Source organism: Scophthalmus maximus, chromosome 7 (genome assembly GCF_022379125.1).
Source record: "Scophthalmus maximus strain ysfricsl-2021 chromosome 7, ASM2237912v1, whole genome shotgun sequence".
Lineage (NCBI taxonomy): Eukaryota > Metazoa > Chordata > Actinopteri > Pleuronectiformes > Scophthalmidae > Scophthalmus > Scophthalmus maximus.
The window spans coordinates 9696010-9715624 of NC_061521.1; the positions used below are offsets into that span (position 1 = coordinate 9696010).

Consider the following 19615-nt stretch of genomic DNA (forward strand, 5'->3'; position numbering starts at 1 on the left):
ACACACACACACACACTCAGTAGAGGGCTGTGTCCTTGCAGTAGGAGGCTGCGTCTTTACCAAAGCAGTCACGTAGGGTGTCATACATCACGTCTATAGGCTCAGTGCTTTTACACGGCTCACATCTTGCCATTGGAGACACTTAACCCCCATAACTTTCCCGGACCCGTGCCGAGCAGCAAAAACATTAAGATAGCCAAGACGCCACATTGCGAAAGACAAAGCAGAGGAGAGACAGAGACAGAATCAGGAGGAATCGACGGGGCGGACAGAAAACAAGCAAGCAAGAGGTAGTGATGGAGAGAAACAAGGCTGAAAGAGGAAGTCAGAGACAAAGCTAAGGAGAAGAAAGCAACAGCCAAGGAGAGAGGCATTAACAGAAGAAGACGGACAGGCAAAAAATGATGCAGGCAAAAAAACGGACTGATATAGAGAGACAAGTGAGAGAGAGAGATGAACACAAGCAGGGACAGAAGGCAGGGAACAGTAGACTGACAGGCAGAGAGACCAGTCACAACCGAGCAAAGACAGCAGACAGGGAAAAAAAACAGAAACAGAGAGAGAAAAAGAGGCTGCCCAGAAGAGACGGACAGAAAAAAAAAAAAACTGAATCAGGGAGGAAAACAAACTAAACATCGAGTGTTGAAGCAAGATTTCCTCTCTCTTAAACCTCTGTACATCTGACACGTGAATCCTTTATCGCCTGCATGTGGGAAGACGTTTTTATCGACATGAATTATTCACACATGATGCATACTGTACCATCATACCGACTGACATTACACTGACAGACAGGTGGAGGTGGAGAGAGCAGTAGGTTACCCAAACCTTCCTTTTTTGTTTGTTTGTAGAAATAGTTCACACCTTTTTCTTGAGATGTAAAGCACCTCGGGGATCCAGGGAGTGACTCACTTATATGGATGCTACCTGTAAGTATGATAAATATCAGTATATTAAATAACTTGCTCATTCTCTCCATTGCCAAGCCAATCGGACCCCTTGAGCCTATAAGTGACTGCAAAAAAAAAGGGGGGGGGGGATTTGTACCTTTACATTTCTATATCAGATTTCTAATTTGTACAAATCACTATGACGACAATCTGCATTTTGCAAACCTGCAGGGATTGCCAGTGTGCCACTGAGGACCGACAGTATCCAGGGGTTTCACTCAGAATCAATCAGCGATGATTAAGTCGCCCCCTCTGGTCAAAGGTGGACAAATCAATTTCCCTCCATTAATTGGCACTAATTTACACACCAGGAGCAGCAATTTCCTCCTCAAGTGGAAGGTGTGCCTTCTACCGCATGCACATCTCCTACATACAGCAGCTACCCCTTTTTATCCATCATCATATTTTCCATTTGTACAGATTACAAGTGTCTCTTCTTGTTAAAAAAAAAGAAGACAAAAATCAATGGGTACAAGCTTCACAACATTTGGCAAAGCCTTCTTTTGTGTGTGTGTGTGTGTGTGTGTGTGTGTGTGTGTGTGTGCGCCTTGTCTCAGGGCAGTGTGGGAGAGGTAAATATGAACACTCAGGACTGTCCTGCATGTGAAGTGTTTACTGTTGATATCAAATGAGTGTGTTTGTTTCACTGAGCTAATGCAGACACCGTCCACTCTCCTGCGCTGACGCATTAGGACAGTAAAATGCACATTTTAACGAGGCAGCTCTCTTCCTTGTTTTCGTCTTGCACACGCTATATTGGCAAAACACTATTTTGAAACTGGTGGTGCTGTAACAGGACATCTGACTGTGGAGCACAGGTTGAAACAGGAGTCTGTCAGTACAGCGTTTTTACTGTGGAAGTACATCAGTGCAGAATGTGCCTACTACACACACACACACACACACACACACACACACACACACTGCATCTCCTTGTGTGTAGACATGCCCAGACTGCTTCTGACATCATAAGCCAAGTAAAAGTGTGCACAGATCAGAGTAAGCACACACGCGAGCACACACACACACACACACCCACACACACACACACACAAACACACACACACACACACACACACTCACTCACAGACCCCATTTCACGGCAAACAATGGCATCTGTAGCACCAGTGTGACACGTATTCCTTTGTCCAGCATGGTTTATCTGAAAATGTGAATATAATAACTGCTAGAGTCATTTCATTTGACCAAATCCACACGGAAGAGAGTCTGAGATCCCACTGAAGACCGGATTCCAGTCGCACCCATTGTCGAGCAGTTTTTTGTTTTTTTTTACTCCGGGTACATTCCTCACCATTACCAGGCTGTGCACTCGTGTCTGAGCAGCTCTGTTGCTATAAACTGCTGACTTGACAGGGCAGCGCCGGAAACGTCCACATTGTTCAGGTAAAACGGCTCGTCGATTTACAATCCAAACACGATTGCATTTTGATATAAACACGACCTCTGCGTCAACAGTTACAGGAATCCAGCGGCAGCGTTCTGAATGTCCATCACGTAGAGGCTGCGGACGCCATCATCATCACCCGGTGCCCATCAACACACCCGCAGTCCAAGTGTCACTGTAACTGTAGCTGTGTACTTCTGCTGAGGCGCCTCTTTGAATTCTGAGATTCCTTCATCAACTCAAAATAACTGGTGGAGTCCAGGAATCCAACCCAAAGCTCTGCACTCAGTTTGTACTTGGACTGAGGTGTTTGTATTTATTGCTTTTCCGCATCGCGCAAACACAATATGATTTGCTTTTACGGATACACCTCTTTTGAGGATTCTAGTCCATGTCCATTTCTGTTGAAAAGTTGTTTGTTCTGTTTTCTTTTTGCAGCTTGCAACAGTAAGTGAACAACTGCTTGTTTATTCCTCTTCTCAGTCATCAGTGTGAGATCTGCATGGTCTCTATGGACCGGTCTCATTTAATGACACATCTATCGAAGCCAGAAAAAGAAAAAGAAAATCATTGCAGTTGTTTTTATAACTATGGAGCCTTTTCTTCCTTTTGCTTTGAACAAAGCGTCAGTGTTTTAAACCAACCGTAGCGCAGCCTTGATACACGCCGTTATTGTAAAACATGAATAATACCAAAGTACAGTTACTCCAGCACAGTACTTAAGTACATTTTACTGCTTTCCAATTCATGCTACTTTGTAGTCGGACTCCATTTCTCTACTACAAATACTATTTTCCCTCCATTACATTTATCTTAATTATGATGAGTTATTGTAAGTTACCAATAGAAATCAGTAAAGATGATAGAATTTGCCCCACTCAACTGCAACAGTGATTGTGTGAAGTGTTTTACACATTAATACATCATTTGAATCCAATAATATATAATTATGAATGGGGCGATATGGCTATTTTTTCTTGCGGTATTTTAGTATAGTTTGATTAGAATACTTTATAATGTAATACTTGATTGTAATACCACACTTGTACCCTAGTTAAAAAAAAGGAGCTTTACTGCTTTCTGCATGTAATTATTTATTCATACACTGTGGTAATCCTACTTTATATGAGAACTTAAAAAAAAAAAAAAAATCATATTAATTCCATGAAAACATATTTTTATGGAGGCTCTAAGAATAATGAATGCTCGGGTCGAATGATTCCTTCCACATTCCTTCAGAGACATGACTTCAGTGATGCATCCTGCTGCTAACGACAGAGAGAATCCCTACGCGAACGCATCTGCGACCGGAGAGGAGCCGTATGAAACGGCTGGCCGCGCTCGAGTTCAAACATGATGAGTCACCCTTAAATATGTCTTGCTATCACCAAGGTAACAGGTATTCCTTAGCAACAGGAGCATCATCCTCCGCTGTCAATGCAAAGGCGTGGGATTCAGACCGCGGGTGTCCTTCAGCTCTGGTTATCCATCCCAGCGGTCTCAACCTCTGATTGATTCATCGTTAATCTTCCCTTCTCTCCGTCTCTCCATCTTGGCCCGTGTCGGCAGGACAGCTGACTCATTCCCTCCGCTCCTCCAGAGTATCCGTCTGTGTGGAGAGCCGAGATCTCGCCGCTATTTTCAGGACGTGGCCTGACGTCACTACGGCTACACTGCCCCCGTTTAACCTCTAGTTGTACATTGTGGCTCTGTCGGGTCCTGTTTCATACCACCGGCCCTCCGTTCAATCGATTCGCACAAGGTACGGTGTTTCATTCCTGTGCACTATGAATGTGCAAGTGTCCACAGTCGTCATCTTGAACTTCTATTTTTTGGCATCAGAGGGATTTCAGTGGAGAACCCACAGGACAAAGCGACAAGGCAAGAGGCTCAGACAAGACTCTGTTTTCTTCACAGCGTGGGTTTGATTTCCATTGTTCGGGGCACCAAATGTTTTTTTTTTCTCTCAGAGAGACGCTCACAATGATGCAGGTTCACTGCAAAATGAGCGGCGTCTCATGTGGTGCGGTGACACGACGTTGAACTGGAATATTGTTCGCTGCGTTGAGTGCGCTGTAAATCTGTTGCCACCTCTAAGTGACCTATGATATCTCCTCCTCCATACGACGCATCCATGGGGACTACGCAGAGGGTCTTTCCGCAGAGATTAATTTGAAACTAAGGAGTGAAAGGTCAATGTTCTTAAGGAATCGGGTAGTGATGGTTCCTCACAGCACACATTTATTTTAAAGGCTGGAGAATGGTACGATTAGCTGATAATACAGCTCAGCAATTTATCAACACTTGATTTCTTTATTTATGCATGTAGGGTATTGTTGTACCTCATGTATTGCTCATATTGAGAATTGTACGGCCCATTTGCATCTACCCCTTATTCCCCGAGTGGCTTTAACAACTGAATTTTATTCGCAGTGTTTAATAGACTGGCATCATAACCAAGGCACTCCTGCTGGCTCTCAGAAAAAAAGCAAAAATGTTCACAGTGCAACCTAATAAATCTGTGCAATTGACAGCAATAAAATAAATGTTTCATGTACAGCCACACATCTGGTCCCGATGTCGTAACACAACCCGCTGAACTGCTGCCCCGCTCACTGTGTCATTGTACACTCTGGACAAAAAACACACGTGCTACATGTCTATAACGTGACATGATTTTTTTGGTGTGTTTTGTGCAGCTCGCCATGATGTTTGATTTAATTACCGCAGCTTCCGATAAACACTGTGACAAACACTCACACTGTGCTTCGTGCCACAGGGTTGGGACCAATCTATAGAGGCTAAATTGACTGTTGCTGAAATGCCCCGCGGGTTCAGCCGATGGATGCGAGACCGCACAGTACGCTGCACTGACTGAACTCTACAGTAGATATATGAGGCACAGTCTACGCGGTAGCAAATGCTCGACCTCTCAACGATTAGAGGCAACGGAGGCTGATGAGTAAAACGCACACAAAACCCCTATACCACACACAAATATACTGATGTCGGGGCACTAAAATGAACTTGATGCAGGCCGACACACATCTGTGGCTGCGTTGCGCGGGAATAAAATTTGCATTGGAGAACAGGCTGCACGGCTGGTGGGCTGGCACACAAACACGGGCGCACACGGACACGCACACATGCACAACCGCTTGAGGTGGGGGAATTAAGTGACATGCCTGCAGATCCACTAGGACAAGCACATTTATATCTCCTTGTCCACAAAGACCAACATCCACATCCCCAAACACAAAAATGCACGTGCACACCGGGATAAATAAATAAACATGTTCATATTTCTGGGAGGGGGGGGGGTTGTTTGTGCGTCCACGTGTGTTTCCTGTGCCCTCTTGTACAAACGGCCACTAGCCCGGGCTTCGTGGTTCACTCTGCTCAGTATAGAAGCATCTCACCACATATCTTACACACAGAGCCGGCGGGCATATCTGCTGTATCTTTGATTGTGCACTGCCCTTAGCGCTCCCCCTTCTATAGTGCACTGCATTCTACATTTATACATTCCAGTGACGTCAGCCGGCCACAAAGCCTGGCATTGTGAGATTACATCCGCCCACGCTTGTTACAGCCGGCGAGAGCATCGCGAAAAAAAGGCCGCGTGCACGTATGTAATACGCTGATAGAAGCATATCGTAGGCACACATGCAGTAAATACACAAAGACACCTGAGCACAGTGGAAGGCCGCGATGCCTCTTGTCCAACCCTTTTCATTTTCATGGCGTGATATAAACATGTTAATCAACTGTGGTGCTCAAAACGTTCTCGACAGGAAGCAAGATGCAATATATCGGCATGTCTTTCTACTGGGCTACAACAATAATACAATATAAACATAAATACATCTAATGCAGTCAAGAGGGCGACAGTTTTGAACTAGTCATATAGTGATTTAATGAGGAAAAACAAATTAGAAATGAGATAATGTGAGGAAAAAAGTATCATGATTGTCCATCCATTCCATTATCTATACCGCTTGATCCTTTAAGGGTCGCGGGGGAGCCAGGGGCAAATCAACATTAGCGAGCATTTTGTTTTGATATGCTTATTTGAAGGTTTGTATCTTCAATAGCTCAGTCACTTATGACGTTATTGATATTGACAAACCACCTCTTATATGTCCATGACATTCTTTCACAGCTTTCACAGCTGTTAGTTTATGCAAAAATGCCAATCATTCAGTGGAAGGATTTGGCGCTGTTTCCCAGTTTGTTTCTCCTCATTTTGTCTTTGTTCCTCTTTTTGTGTGTGCGTCTTGCCGACTCTTTGATTCCGGCACACCTACTGTTTATTCTCTGTGCGGTCATCCACAGTGGGAACAGTGTCACGGCTCTCCCTGCCTGCTCTTAGTTTCTGTTCAACTAATTCCCTCTTTGCCTGCGTCTACAGTTCGCCGCTCGACACCTGCCATAACCAGCCACATCCGGCCAGCCTTTGTTTGGGATCACGGCTCGGAATCTGAACTGTTTGTGCGCCTGCCTGCCCTGCTCTCTGGAACAGGATCACAGAGCTCAGTCAACAAGCCAACCTGCTCCAGCTCATTTCAAAGTTTTTAAATAAATATCTTAAAAACTTCTTCATTCTTCTGTTTGTGTGTTCTGCATTAACCCCCGGAAATTCTGAGAGCCTCAACATCCAGCTTCATAAGTGGGATGATTTGCTTCTTTTCTTTGTCATATATAAGAGCAAACTGAACAAATTCGCGGAGTCTAGACTAATGATCCAATAAGACAAGGGGTTCGAACACGTCACTTTACAATGAGCATTTTTAACTGTTTTCTGACTTTGTGCTGTTTTAATAATCGAGGAAGCAGATTATTCTATGATGATAATAGTAGTTAGTCACAGCCCAACAGAGCTTTTAGGTTCATACAGCCCAGAAATCTCCCCATTTATTTGACAATCACAATCTGTCCATTCAGCGGCTGTAGTGGGTCTTTCAGACTGTAGCTGACCACCTTTCTCCGCCGATGTTGAGCTTAGTTTTTCAGAAAAGATAATTCAACCTGCCGAGGTTTACTGTCATTACGAGAAACACTGAGACGTTATTACACTCACTGCCGCTGCAGCCGGCTCACCACTCCCATGGGGCCTCATCGATACCAAAGGCCCCATCGCGGCCTAGGTAACAATACGCCTCCTGAGAAATAACATCACCTTATGAGTTTTCAAAGGCAGGCTCTAAATCATTTCTATTAATCACTGCCAATCAAAGAGGATGTCACCATTAGAAGAGATCTATATATACATCTGTGCCTCATTACGACAGTAAGATACAATATAGACCTGTCAATCTAAGCGAGGGGAGGGGGGGGGGGGGGAATCGAGCCCTACAGACGTTTTGCCCGGTCCTTGTCCAGAAGGTTCCTTTTGTCACCGAACGGCTGAATTGCATGAATCTCTTCTGTAATAAATTCCCCTTATTTCCCTGCATAATTTACTGTGTATGGGAGGACAATCAGGTTTGTTGTTTTATTAAGATGTCTCCTCCGTTCCGTTTCAGGGCTAGACTTGTTTTTGTCTCAACGAGATCCACAAATGAACATCGCAGCAGAAAAAAGGGCGACTCATTCACAGCAGCGATCGCCGCACTCTCTCTGGCTCAGGAGACGTTTGCTGCCTTGCGCTCGTAAAAATTCATCTGCGGCAGGAACACACAAAATATGACTTGACTAAAAACCACATTGCTGTGGAGAGCGTGGTCCTGAAGCCGGGGCCAAGAACATTTTGTAACACAACAAAATTTTTGTCTGCAAACGTCCTTCAGTTACACTAAATAGACAATTTTCTATTTCTGTCTTTTGATTTGGGTCATGTACTTTTACTTACTTTTTTTGAACAGGTAACACAAATATTTTTAAAACACTTAGGGGCTGCAGACAAAAAATATTGTCAGTATCATTTAATCTGCCTTCCAAGATGTCAACTTCAAATATCTTTTTATCAACTCTCCAAAATTCAATGATATTCAACATATACTGATACAAAACATAGAATGTTTTTTGTATGAATAAAATGATTAATTAAGTTTCAAAACAGTTTCAAGTGCCATTCCTCTTGACTTCATATATGCATAGACGCAAATCCTACCAGATGAATAATCTACTCTCTCTGGATCGAACATCTTTCTGCTTGAGATTAAATCTTTAACCATGTATCTGGATTTTTGGGGGGAAATAAAATATGTTGCATTTTTCGTATTCTTTGTAACATTAATGCTAAAACAAAATGCATAATAAACAACATCAGGCTCTGAATAGATACAAATCCTTATTTATCAGTCCCGGTGTGCCACCTTGTTCTGGCTCATTCTTTCCTCCTCTGCATGAGTCTTGCAGAGAAGCGAACATGGGCCCTTTCAAATAAAATGTCAAGACAAAACAAACAAACACCATGGTACTGATTTCCCACCCTGTCTCAAGCCCCTCTTCGATATTTCATTGCGCTATTTCTTTCTCCTCTCTCCCTCTACCTTTTCCGGAGGGCCCTGTGGCGAAGGCGAAGGACACACAAAGCCAGACCCCATTTCTTCTTGGTGGGCAGACCCGAGCTCAACTCCATAGAGCAGCGCACAGGGATGGACGGAGGATCGGAGGAAAGACAGCGGCTCCCGCTCCCTGCTGAAGACTCGTGGACGCGGACGTGGCGAGGGCGAGACAAACCCAGCCCTGGATTCCAGCACAAGTCACGTGGGCCTGTGACACCCACCTGCTAAGGATCCTTCTCAATGCACTTTTGAGGCAGCAGTGTGTGAGTGCATGGGCCCCTCATACACACACACACACACACACACACATACACACACACACACGTACTACTGTATGGCATAGGCCCATTCCAGATGCCTTTTTTTTTTAATATGAACAACACAAACAACAAGTCACAAACCGATCAGAAATGCAACACCCACCACACACTATAGCACCTCTCCATCCCTGTGACCATCAAGAGTCTCGTCACCTGAAGTTCCCGTCTGATCACCCTGGAAAGACATCCAGTGTCAATTAAGCTTCCAGACAACGCCGTCACCAAAAATATAATATGATTTGAACGTCTTTAGCACGTCTTAATTACTCAGAGTAAAACAAGGTACCTGTAGTTTTAGGACGAGGTGGGAAAGTGTTATGAGCTGCTAGTGACTCAGATGTGCTTAATTCTAACAGTGCAATATCTTCTGATTATTTTCACGATCAATTGCTTAATTGTTTGGTCGATAAGATGTCAGAAAGTTATTTAGATAATAATCAGAGATAATAACCAGGAAAACTAATTGACAATACCTCATAACTACATCTACTTATTTTTTACCATGTCTCTCTTTTAATTTACCATATACTAAAATTCCCTAAGTAAATTCATGACGTTGTTTTCTTTCATCAGAGATATGTGATTTCACATCACAACCACATCAGGATCGTGTTGTTGGCCAACATCGGCACGCCGCTGTCCAACCAGAGGTCCTGGATGTGAGCGGGTGGCCATATTGGAACGAAACCACTCAACCCACTCAGGACGGACGTGGACCAAGGAGAAAACAAAAAACAAAAACACCCATGACCCAGCTACAGGAGGAATAACAGCTGATCAGTGTCCTCAGACACAACAGTCGAATACTGTTCTCGGTTTAGCAGCAGACAAGTGACTCAGTCCTACAGGGCATAAGGCGTTAATGGGGGGGGGGGGGGGGGGTTACATGTGCAAGTATGTACATGTTAGTGTGTTTGTATGTGCGCGCGACCGTAGACAGAGGGAGACGAAAGTGATACCTTTGGATGAAAACACGCTACTTTGCGGCACGTGCACGTGCAAAGCCGCACAAACAAACACATACCTCCCTGCACACACAGACAAACACAAACAGGCCATTATCATTCCACTGCTTCGGCGCTGCAGCATCAGTACAGATTAGTCCCCCGGTGACCTAGCATTACCCAGCACACTGCGCAAGTCTGCAGAGAGCCATCCATCTTCTCCCTCCATCCCCCCCCCCCCCCCCCCCCCCCCCCCCCCCCCGCCTCCCCTTCCCCTTCTGCTTTTTATCTGCGTCTCCGCGAGGCTCCCGGGCCGTCTCCATCCGCTTCCCTCCCGGGGATTCCGCTGTCCTTTCCTCCTCTTCCTCGGTCTCTGTGCGTCTCTATCTTGGACTTTCACTTTCCAGCATTCTTCCAACGTGGCCTTATCACATCTTCCTCAGTTCCTCTAAAGGGATCATCTCTCTCCAAGGGCTGTCTTCGTGCCGCTCTGTTCTGCTTCTCTCCCCACCAAAAATATCAAAAAATTAATTTTCACCCCCCCCTCTCCTCCTTCTTCCCCTGAGCATCACTAAAGTCGACCCCAGAAAGACTGGATGGTGGCAGATAGCGGTAAAAATAATTAGAAAAAAAGGCCCCGGCTTCATGCTAACTGCAGCTTAGGGCATTACACAGTAAATGGGGGAAATAAAGGGGAATGTTTTTCCTCTTTTCCTCTCCTGTAGCTCCTGTAGCATAATGGGAGTGCAGTCTATTAATAGAGTTGCTTAGTACCACAATAGTAGCCCTCGGAGAACAGCTGGTGGCTAAACAACATACCAACAATGCAAATAATTATTTCATGGAAATAGGAAAGACCAATGCAACAATTTCTCTGGTGCACAATAGGGAAATGTGTGCAGTGAAAGAAGTTGACCACAGTTCAAAACATACATTTGAACTGGATCATATAGGTCCCGTTTTATGATTTTCCAATCTGCAATGTTCCAATATTGCGCAAAGGTTTTTATCCACATCCACTCGGTGTCCCTGTTACAGTGGCCGCACAGCGACCGATCGCAACAACAACAAACGTGACTAATATCGTTACTTTTTTAAATAAGCGCTGCCTGAGATCTGGTTCCAACAGAGAAATTACAAAAACAGAGGGAGAGATAAGAAGGGAGGGTACAGACATGAAGAGAAGGACATAGTGAAGAGATGAAGAGATAGAAAGGGGGAGAGAGCAGCACAGGAAAGACTGGTATGCTGTTATGTAAACACACGACGCGAAGCACTTGACACACACACACACACACACACACACACACACACACACACACACACACACACACACAAGCAGTAGAAAACCAAAAACAATGAAATGATAAGCATTGTTTTCCGCTTGTCATGGGGAGCTAATGGAACAATTCCTGTCCTTTTTTTTTGTACAAACAATACAACTTTAGTGGTTATTTGCTCAAGGATTTTTACCTAAGCCAGTTGAATATTGTCAGGCTGTTGTGCGGAGAACGAGAAATCAGGCCGGTACAAAGAATTTTTTGTTTTTGCATTTTATATGCAGGTAGCCAAGGTAGACGGTATCATATCATAGTTTCAAAAATGCCCACTTTCACAAAAAAAACCTCACTCTTCAGATGGAAAAACGTTTTGCAGGCAATGGATCTGGCAGCAGAGCAATTCTTTTCTCTAACAGACAAGGACCGATGCAGGAAATCTCTCCTGTCCACAGCAATAACTCTTTACAACCCCTGTCGGACAGAGTTTATGGCTTACTGTTCAACCAAACTCCACTTTGTTTGCACAACCTTTCACACTAGGTTACATAATACTATACATATTTGTTAGTCCGTCTACCTAAGACAATATTTACAAAATATGCGACTTGTGACTTGAACGTGTCACAGTGTTTATTTTGAAATATGAAAGACATCATTTTTTTCACTATGGTAAAGTACTGAGATCTCAACAGGCTGCACTTCTCGACAGTAAGTGAAAATAGTAAAACATGGCACCACTGTACCAAACTACTGTATTGTACCGTCTCACGGCAGCACGAGCGCGGCTGTGCACTCTCGTCTCGTGTTAATATTCTAACGCCTTTTGCTTTTGCAATATTGATTGATGATTGATGTTTTGCGTCTTTTTCTTCTCCTCCTCCTTTGTTTGTCAGTGTTTAATGTATCATATCATATGGGGCAAAACAAAAGAGGATGTTTTCAGTCATCACAGGGTGATTTCAGTTTCTTTCCACCACACTAACAGTATCCTGCTACACTATGCAGCTACTCATTCTCATCTGCTGTGCATCTTCTGATGCCACCGCATGATCCTTGACCCCAAGCGACACCAAAACCCTCCTGAGGTCACATGAGGCCCGTTCCTTGGAGGGTATATCGCCATGGCGGTGGCCCTTTTTCGACACACTACTCTGAGGTGTCTTGTTCCCGGCCGCTGGATGTTTGACTCAGTGATTCCTATAACTGATTAACCACATAGGATTTCATTAAGCAGGGGGGAAATTCCCAGTGACAAAGTTGTGCTGTGCAGTCAGGTTAGACTTGTTTGCAAGGACGGAAAAAAATTCATGGCCAGTTTTGACTAGACAAACACACACTTTAAAAAAAAAAAAGAAATGATGTATGCATGATGAGAGCCCAAACAAAAGAAAAAAGAGGGAGGTGGAAGGAAAGTTGGAGGCAATCGTGTGTTTCTTTCCAGGCACAAGACGAGGGCTGGTGGAGTGGTGGCGATAATGGAGGCCAGAAAATCAGACAGGCAGGGCAAGCTGGCTACTCTGCTGGCGAGCTCCCTGCCACGCTTCATCAGCTATTGTCATGTTGTGGCACGGCTGGGGCTGCTCGTGCCTGTGTGTGTGTGGGGGTGTGTGTGTGTGTGTGTCTGTAGCGATGTGGGTCGGACCAGAGGAGACGGTCGAGGCCATGTAGGCCAGATGAAGCTTCATACACACTGTGTGATTGCGATGGCTGCTGGATGTGAAGCTGTCGGCTGCCTGGGCCTGGCGTATACCGACCGACTGGACACGTTCCAGCACTTCATTCTGCATCCTCTGCTGCTCCCTGTCCAATAGTGTCCTTCCCCATTTGATCTTTTCCATTACGATCCTTTATTTAATCTCCCTCAGCTTTACTGTGTGTCTTCATATTCTTAAAATATGGCAGCAACCAACGATTGTTTTCGTCATCATTATTATTTTCGTGATTGATCCAATAATCATTTTTGACTAAAACATTAATCAATTACCAACATAGTTGCTAACCTAAAGTCCATGTTCCTCCCATGGCTTCACACTGCAACACTACTGATTCAAAATAATTGCCCAATAGACAGACAAACAGCAATAGTCAAAAAGATATTCAATGCACAGCCGGACAAATATTAGAGAATAAGAATAATATGAGAATTTTAGCTTTCTTCATTAGAAGAGAAAAACACAAAACATTTAATGGATTAGCAGAATTGTTTTTGATTATATTTTTCTGTCTTAATCAAATTATATTTTCATTTAGTTGAATGACAAAATTATTTATTTGTAATGGTTTTCATAATCAATTGATCATCCTAGTCACAGCACTTATTTTAATTCCAGCTGCTCCACCGTGAGGATTTTCAGCTTTCCTCTGTTTAATATACAGTAATTGTAAACTGAATATAAGATATAATAAGCAGAAAACCACCTTGAGCTCTCTATGGCCAGTATTTTGAACCTCGTAATAATCAATTGATTGAAAATGAAAATCACATTTCATTTCTGCTGAAGGAGACGGAAGGGAGGCAGGAAAGAGGCTGCACAGGAGGGTTTGGGTGTATCCAGTAACCTGAGTTTCAAATGGTGTCAAATAAATGAAAGAGGAGATGAGATGGAAATTTTTAGTTACTGCTGCAATGGCTGTGTGGCATGAGCCTGACCTCACATCAGTCTGGTTCTACAACACTACACTCTCTTTTAATGTCTGCACCTTATTTTGCCTCCCACCTCTCCTCGCACTTGTCTTATTGCTTTCCCCCTTCCCCCCTTCTCTCTCTCTCTTTGCCCCTCCATCCTCTCTTCTTCCTTTCCTCTGCCCTTGAAGAGTGGCAGTTCCTTTAATCACCGTAAAAGTCCAGCGTCAAACCAGTGACACTTCGATGGTGCACCCAGGCAACCGACAGCAGCACACACACAAGAACGCGGGAGTCGTGCATGTGGATTACACACTTATTTTACATGTTGAACACACTCGTCAGTTTGTATTGGATGTGGCATTTTCATGGATAATCAGCATCTACGGAGAGGTTTACCCAACACCTCTAAATGCTCCTGCCTCAACAGCTACAAATCAGCTGTGCAACAAAGGCAGTAAACTCTTGACCTTGGGGTGTCTGTTTGTTTAACTTTTGGATAATCTCTAAAGACATGTCTCTTCAAAAGGCCACGAGCTCTCCACCCATCAGCGTCACTTAAGACCTAAACCGCCGTGTCGTCACGCAGCAGAAAGAAGCTTTAGGCTGCTCACACGCAACAAGGATGTCAAAACACTTAAGTATCCTTTAGGGGCGCGCACACACACGCGCACGCACACACACACACACACACACACACTCTTGTCCTCCATCCATCTCCATCTCCACCATGCTTCAAGTGCCAACTTACACAACAGGGATCGTCTTCCTGATGTACTGTATGTGCTCCTAGAGAAGTTTGTCTCTTCTCAGGCCTTTTTTTCAAGTTATCCACAAGTTATGCACTCCAGAGCTGGCGAGCTGGCGGGCTGGCTGGCTGTGTGTCTTTGTGTGTGTGTGTGTGTGTGTGTGTGTGTGTGTGTGTGTGTGTGTGCGCGCCAAGACGCAGGCCCGGCCCAATATTGACTCTTAAAGTCCAACACACGCTCAAATATTAACCACTAGTTAAAGTTAAAAATGGGTCCAACTTGCAAATTAGTTGATGCTAAATGTGTATAATAACCATTATCTGTGAGAGGGATGCAACTCATTATCATTTAAATCTATCAAAAATGCCAGTCACAAGATCCCGAGGTGACATCTCCGAGTTGCTTGTTTTGTATGACCAACTCCCCCGAAAACAAAAGCTAGTGATATAAAAAAAGAAAGAGAAGTTAAAGTTAAATTTGGCATTTTTGTCAAAAAAAAGATGATGATTCTTTTCTACCTCTCCACCTATGAACATAGGACTGCATTTGCATCTCATGTACAACACATGCTTGTGTTTCTAACATATTCCTTGCAATACCAAGTTCTTTCTTGTCCTGCCAAAATATGCAAATTATTTTGTAAAATCATGGTGTGTTTTATGAAAGGAAGAGCTGCTCTATATTGTGCCTGCATGTATCCAGTCCAAAAGGCGGACCCTCTCTGTGTCACACTCACAAAGCTGCATCCCGAAACCTTGCTTATCTTTGGCGCAGCTCGTGGTTTTCGAATACAGCTTTGAGCACAGGAGTATTAGCAGCTGGTGCGCCTGTGAGGTTCAGAACTGATAGCGTCGTTATGTGTATGAACTAATTCAGAGAGATAAGAAGATAAATATTCATGACTAGTTATGCTTTACTTCTGTTAAGCCTCTCCCAGACGGGGCGAACTGAAATCAAGAAAACGGGAAGCCACGTGCATTGCTTCTGTTGTCATGTGAGATGTTGCAGCCGGTAAAGAGGGCGGCGGTGTGTGTCTCGCTCTTTATGTTACCTGCCGCGCTACAAGGGACTTCAGCATTACTCTTAATTAAAGTCTGACGGCTCGGACCAAAACAATTCACAGACACAACAGAGCTTCGATAGGGGCGATACTCTCATTCCTATATTACTATTTCTACATGAATGCATGTCTTCCGGTTTTCCTCAGGAAGATACTCAGATCACATAGGTGAGTATGACACATGACATATGATTCAGCCACTTCTCGCATATTTGACTGTGTGGATTTGTGCCCACTTCCCCCAAACTATACTTCACTTCATGTCCGTCCATGACTTGCCGATGTGACGCCACTCCCCTCTGTGCCCAACTGACCATGCAACAAAGGGCCGATATGGTTGGTGCCCGTTTACTTCTGCCTGTGTGTTTGCCCACTGCGCTGTGTGTTTAAGTGTGCCAGTCTGGGGCCTGGCGCTGGGCTGTGTGGATGGCAGCGGCTCTGCCTGATCGTACTTGGCACAGCATCAGTGGCTACCTGAGTCATCCAGTCTGCCTGCTCCTCACCCTCCAGCACCCGTCACATCAAGCTCTTTCCGCATTTGCGAGCTGAGAGAGGAAAGTGGGCCTGGCCCGAGTAGATGTGAATGGACGTGGGATGTCGCGCAGGTCTGGACACAGAGCACGACTTCTGTTCACTATTAGATGCACTGTTTACACCCGAGATGGAGACTAGCAACAACCGAGCCCTTTCTCCTTAAACCACCTTTATCCTCCTTTCTGAGGCTCAACTGAAAAGACAAAACTTCCTCAATTGACCAAGTTAATATCAGAACTACACAACATCGCAGAAACATACATAGAGCAAACATGATCTTTAATCAGTATCAGGTGACCCTGAAACTGTATGCAAGGGTCTAATGTGGTGCAAATGATGCAAATTATTAAAGAGGTCAATAATCTCTATTAAGCAACAAGGGTAGAATAAGTCTGAAATGGCCTCTGAGTCATGGCGAGCCTCGATACATGTGCTCCTCATGCAGTGTGACATATTCTGTTGTGACAATTTGAAACTGGTGTGTGTCTGTGTGTGTGTGTGTGTGTGTGTGTGTGTGTGTGTGTGTGTGTGTGTGTGTGTATGTGTGTGTGTGTGTGGGTGTGTGTGTGTGTGTGTTTTCAATTAGCCAGTGTGACTGATGACGCCTTGGGGTTGAGCTACTGTAATCATGTTAAACATTGGAACTGGACGTTTTCGCGATCGGTAAATCGGTGATGTGGTGGACCCTCACAGCTGGTCAAAATGTGTGTCTGTACGTGGCATTCAGAGGTGCCATTGTTCAGTTCAGTAACGCGATGCACTGAGGTGCGTCATGTGGCGAGCTGTTGTCCTGCATCGCCGCTGAGATGCACTGGTGCTGCTGCTGCTGCTGCTGCTGGCGGTGCTGCTGGCGGTGCTAATGTTGACGTGTGTTGACACTCTTGCTGTGTAAGCTCTGTGCGCCACTGCCGTAAGGACAGGATGTGTGTGCGTGGGTGTGTGTGTGTGTGTGTGTGTGTGTGTGTGTGTGTGTGCTTGTTCTTGTTATTGTTGTCACATGAGATGTTGAAGCCTCTAAAGGCAGCAGAAGCTCCAGTGTGTAGGTGTGAAGGAGTTACTGCTTCAAGAAGTGAGCTGTGTATGTATGTATATGTATGACGGTGTGTGTGTGTGTGTGTGTGCGTGTGCGCGCGCGTGCATTGATGCTCTGTAGCCAACAGAAAACCTTACAGCACCGTGCAGCATTAAAACCGCTGCGTGTTGTTCAGCTCGCTCCAGTCAGACGACCCAGACAATAGAAGAAACCAGCTCAAGACAACACAGACGGACGCAGAGAGAGACAGAAACATGGAGGTGCTGAGGGGGCTGCTGGTCGCAGAGGGTCGGGGTAGGGAGCCGACAGAAGAACAGACGGTGCAGATGGACAGGCATATGGGGGATGAAATGATAAGGATGAGGTGTTAAGCTGAGGAGGAGGTGTTACCTTTCAGGGGACGAGGATTTCTCCGAGTTCACGGACATGAGCGGTGCCTGTTGGCCGCTCGCTGGCCCAGGGACCACAGGAGACGGCAGAAATGGAACAGGGGGGCTGCTTCCTCTGTCTCTTCCTCTTCTATCCCTGCCTCCTTCTGCTGTGTCTGAGAATCGGCGAGGAGAGGGTTACTGCCTCCCCTCCTCCTCCTTTTCCTCCTCCTCGTCCTTTTCCCTCCTCCTCCTCTTCCTCCCCTCTCTGTGTCTCTCTTGTCCTCTTGCTCAGAGGAGAAGAAAGGATGGAGGGCAAGCTATACGCAACGGATTTAAAGAAAGCAGCAGCAAACGAGCAGCGCACAATCTGGCCGAGTGTGTGTGCGCGTCTGCCTGCATCGGTGTGTGTGTGTGTGTGTGTGTGTGTGAGCTGCTACGGAAAGCGGCGATGTCAGTCAGGCGCCCCTCCTCATGCCCCAGCCACCTTCCTTCCTCCCTCCCTTTCCTTCCGTCCTTCTCCTCCTTCACCTTGCCTCTCTTTCACTTTCCCTGCTGTCACTGGAGCTCCTTCTTGTGTCCTCCTCTTCCCTGCGGTCCCCTTCCTCTCTGGTGCTGCCGGTCGGACTGGGTGATGAAATGAAAACACAGGCTCTGGATCCACAGTGTGTCTGTGTCTGTGTCTCTCCCTTCCTTCTCTCTCTCTCTCTCTCTCTCTCTCTCTGTCTCTCTCTGTCTAGCTGGCTCTATCAGGCCTTCTGCAGCTCTGCACAACAACAGAGCCCAGAGCGAGCAGGAATGTTCCACTTGCGGCGCAGGCAGAGGGGTGTCTGCTCATCACGCCAACGAGAAAATGTTTGCTTTTTCTCCTTGAGGCAGATTCCCCCCCTTTTCTCTTCATGCATTAGTCTTATCCTCTCTCTCTCTCTCTTTCTCTCTCTCTCTCTCTCTCTCTCCCAATTGCCTTATTACGACATCCTGTATCTCAGGGCAACAGATCTGCCTTTACACCCACCCCGCCACCCCCGCCGCCCCTTTTCTCTCTCTCCTCTCCTCTCTCTGTGGCATCCTCCCTCCTTTTTTCTAATCCCCATTTCTGCCAGTCTTTTTTTTTGCTGGGGGGGGGCAGGGATGCCACTGCTTCTGCACGAGTGTGTCTCATCCTTTTCTGCCTCCATCCCAGTCTGTCTCTACTTTCTCACCGTTTCTCTGGGCAGATGGGTCTGCTTCTACATGAGTGAACGGCTCACAGAGGTAGCCAGAGGGTGTGCCATGATGGGTGGGGGGGGGGGCTGTCTCTATCTGACCTCAATATTGGTGTGTGGGTGTGCGCATGTACGTGTGCATGTGTGTGAGAAAATGCACAGTGGGGGGTTGCAGGGCCATCCTGAGGTTAATGTGACTGACTGTGTACAGTAGCAGACATGCAGAAACCAGACGCTTTTCCTAAAAAATATCTGTCGGTAGTTACGGGTCAGTGATGTGATATGCACATGACTGTTTCACAGAATATCTCCCCTCATATATTGTATGTATGCCCACTTTGTTTACCAGCAGAGTCATTTTTTTCCCCCAGTATATAATAAGGCTTCTATCCCTTTAATATCTCTGTGTGCCTAAGGTCATTGCAGGCAATGCAGTAAATTAATAAGCTTGGCTGCTATATGACAATTTGGTTCAAATTAAATATTTCTACATTTGATTGCCATGAAACTTTCTACAAATATTCCCAAATTATGAATTCCACTGACGTTGGTGATCACTGACTTTCCTTCGCGGGGCCTTAGGTTGATGTTTAAGGAGAAAAAACTAAGGACTGCTGAATGGATTGCCATAATTG

At 45.3% G+C, this 19615-nt stretch overlaps 1 protein-coding gene across 8 annotated transcripts in view; it reads right to left on the reverse strand.

Annotated features, from left to right (window-relative positions):
- The window catches only part of srpk2 (SRSF protein kinase 2), a 56945-nt gene that overhangs the window by 22735 nt on the left and 14595 nt on the right, over positions 1 to 19615 (reverse strand). Inside the window, exon 1 of one of the 8 annotated variants that reach the window (XM_035643000.2) lies at positions 17798 to 18521. The exons of the other annotated variants lie outside the window; for them this stretch is intronic. Within the exon in view, the coding sequence (XP_035498893.1) occupies positions 17798 to 17835 (38 nt within the window). The 5' untranslated portion in view covers positions 17836 to 18521. Of the gene's footprint in view, positions 1 to 17797; positions 18522 to 19615 lie in introns of those variants that run through there. 8 annotated transcript variants of the gene reach the window in all.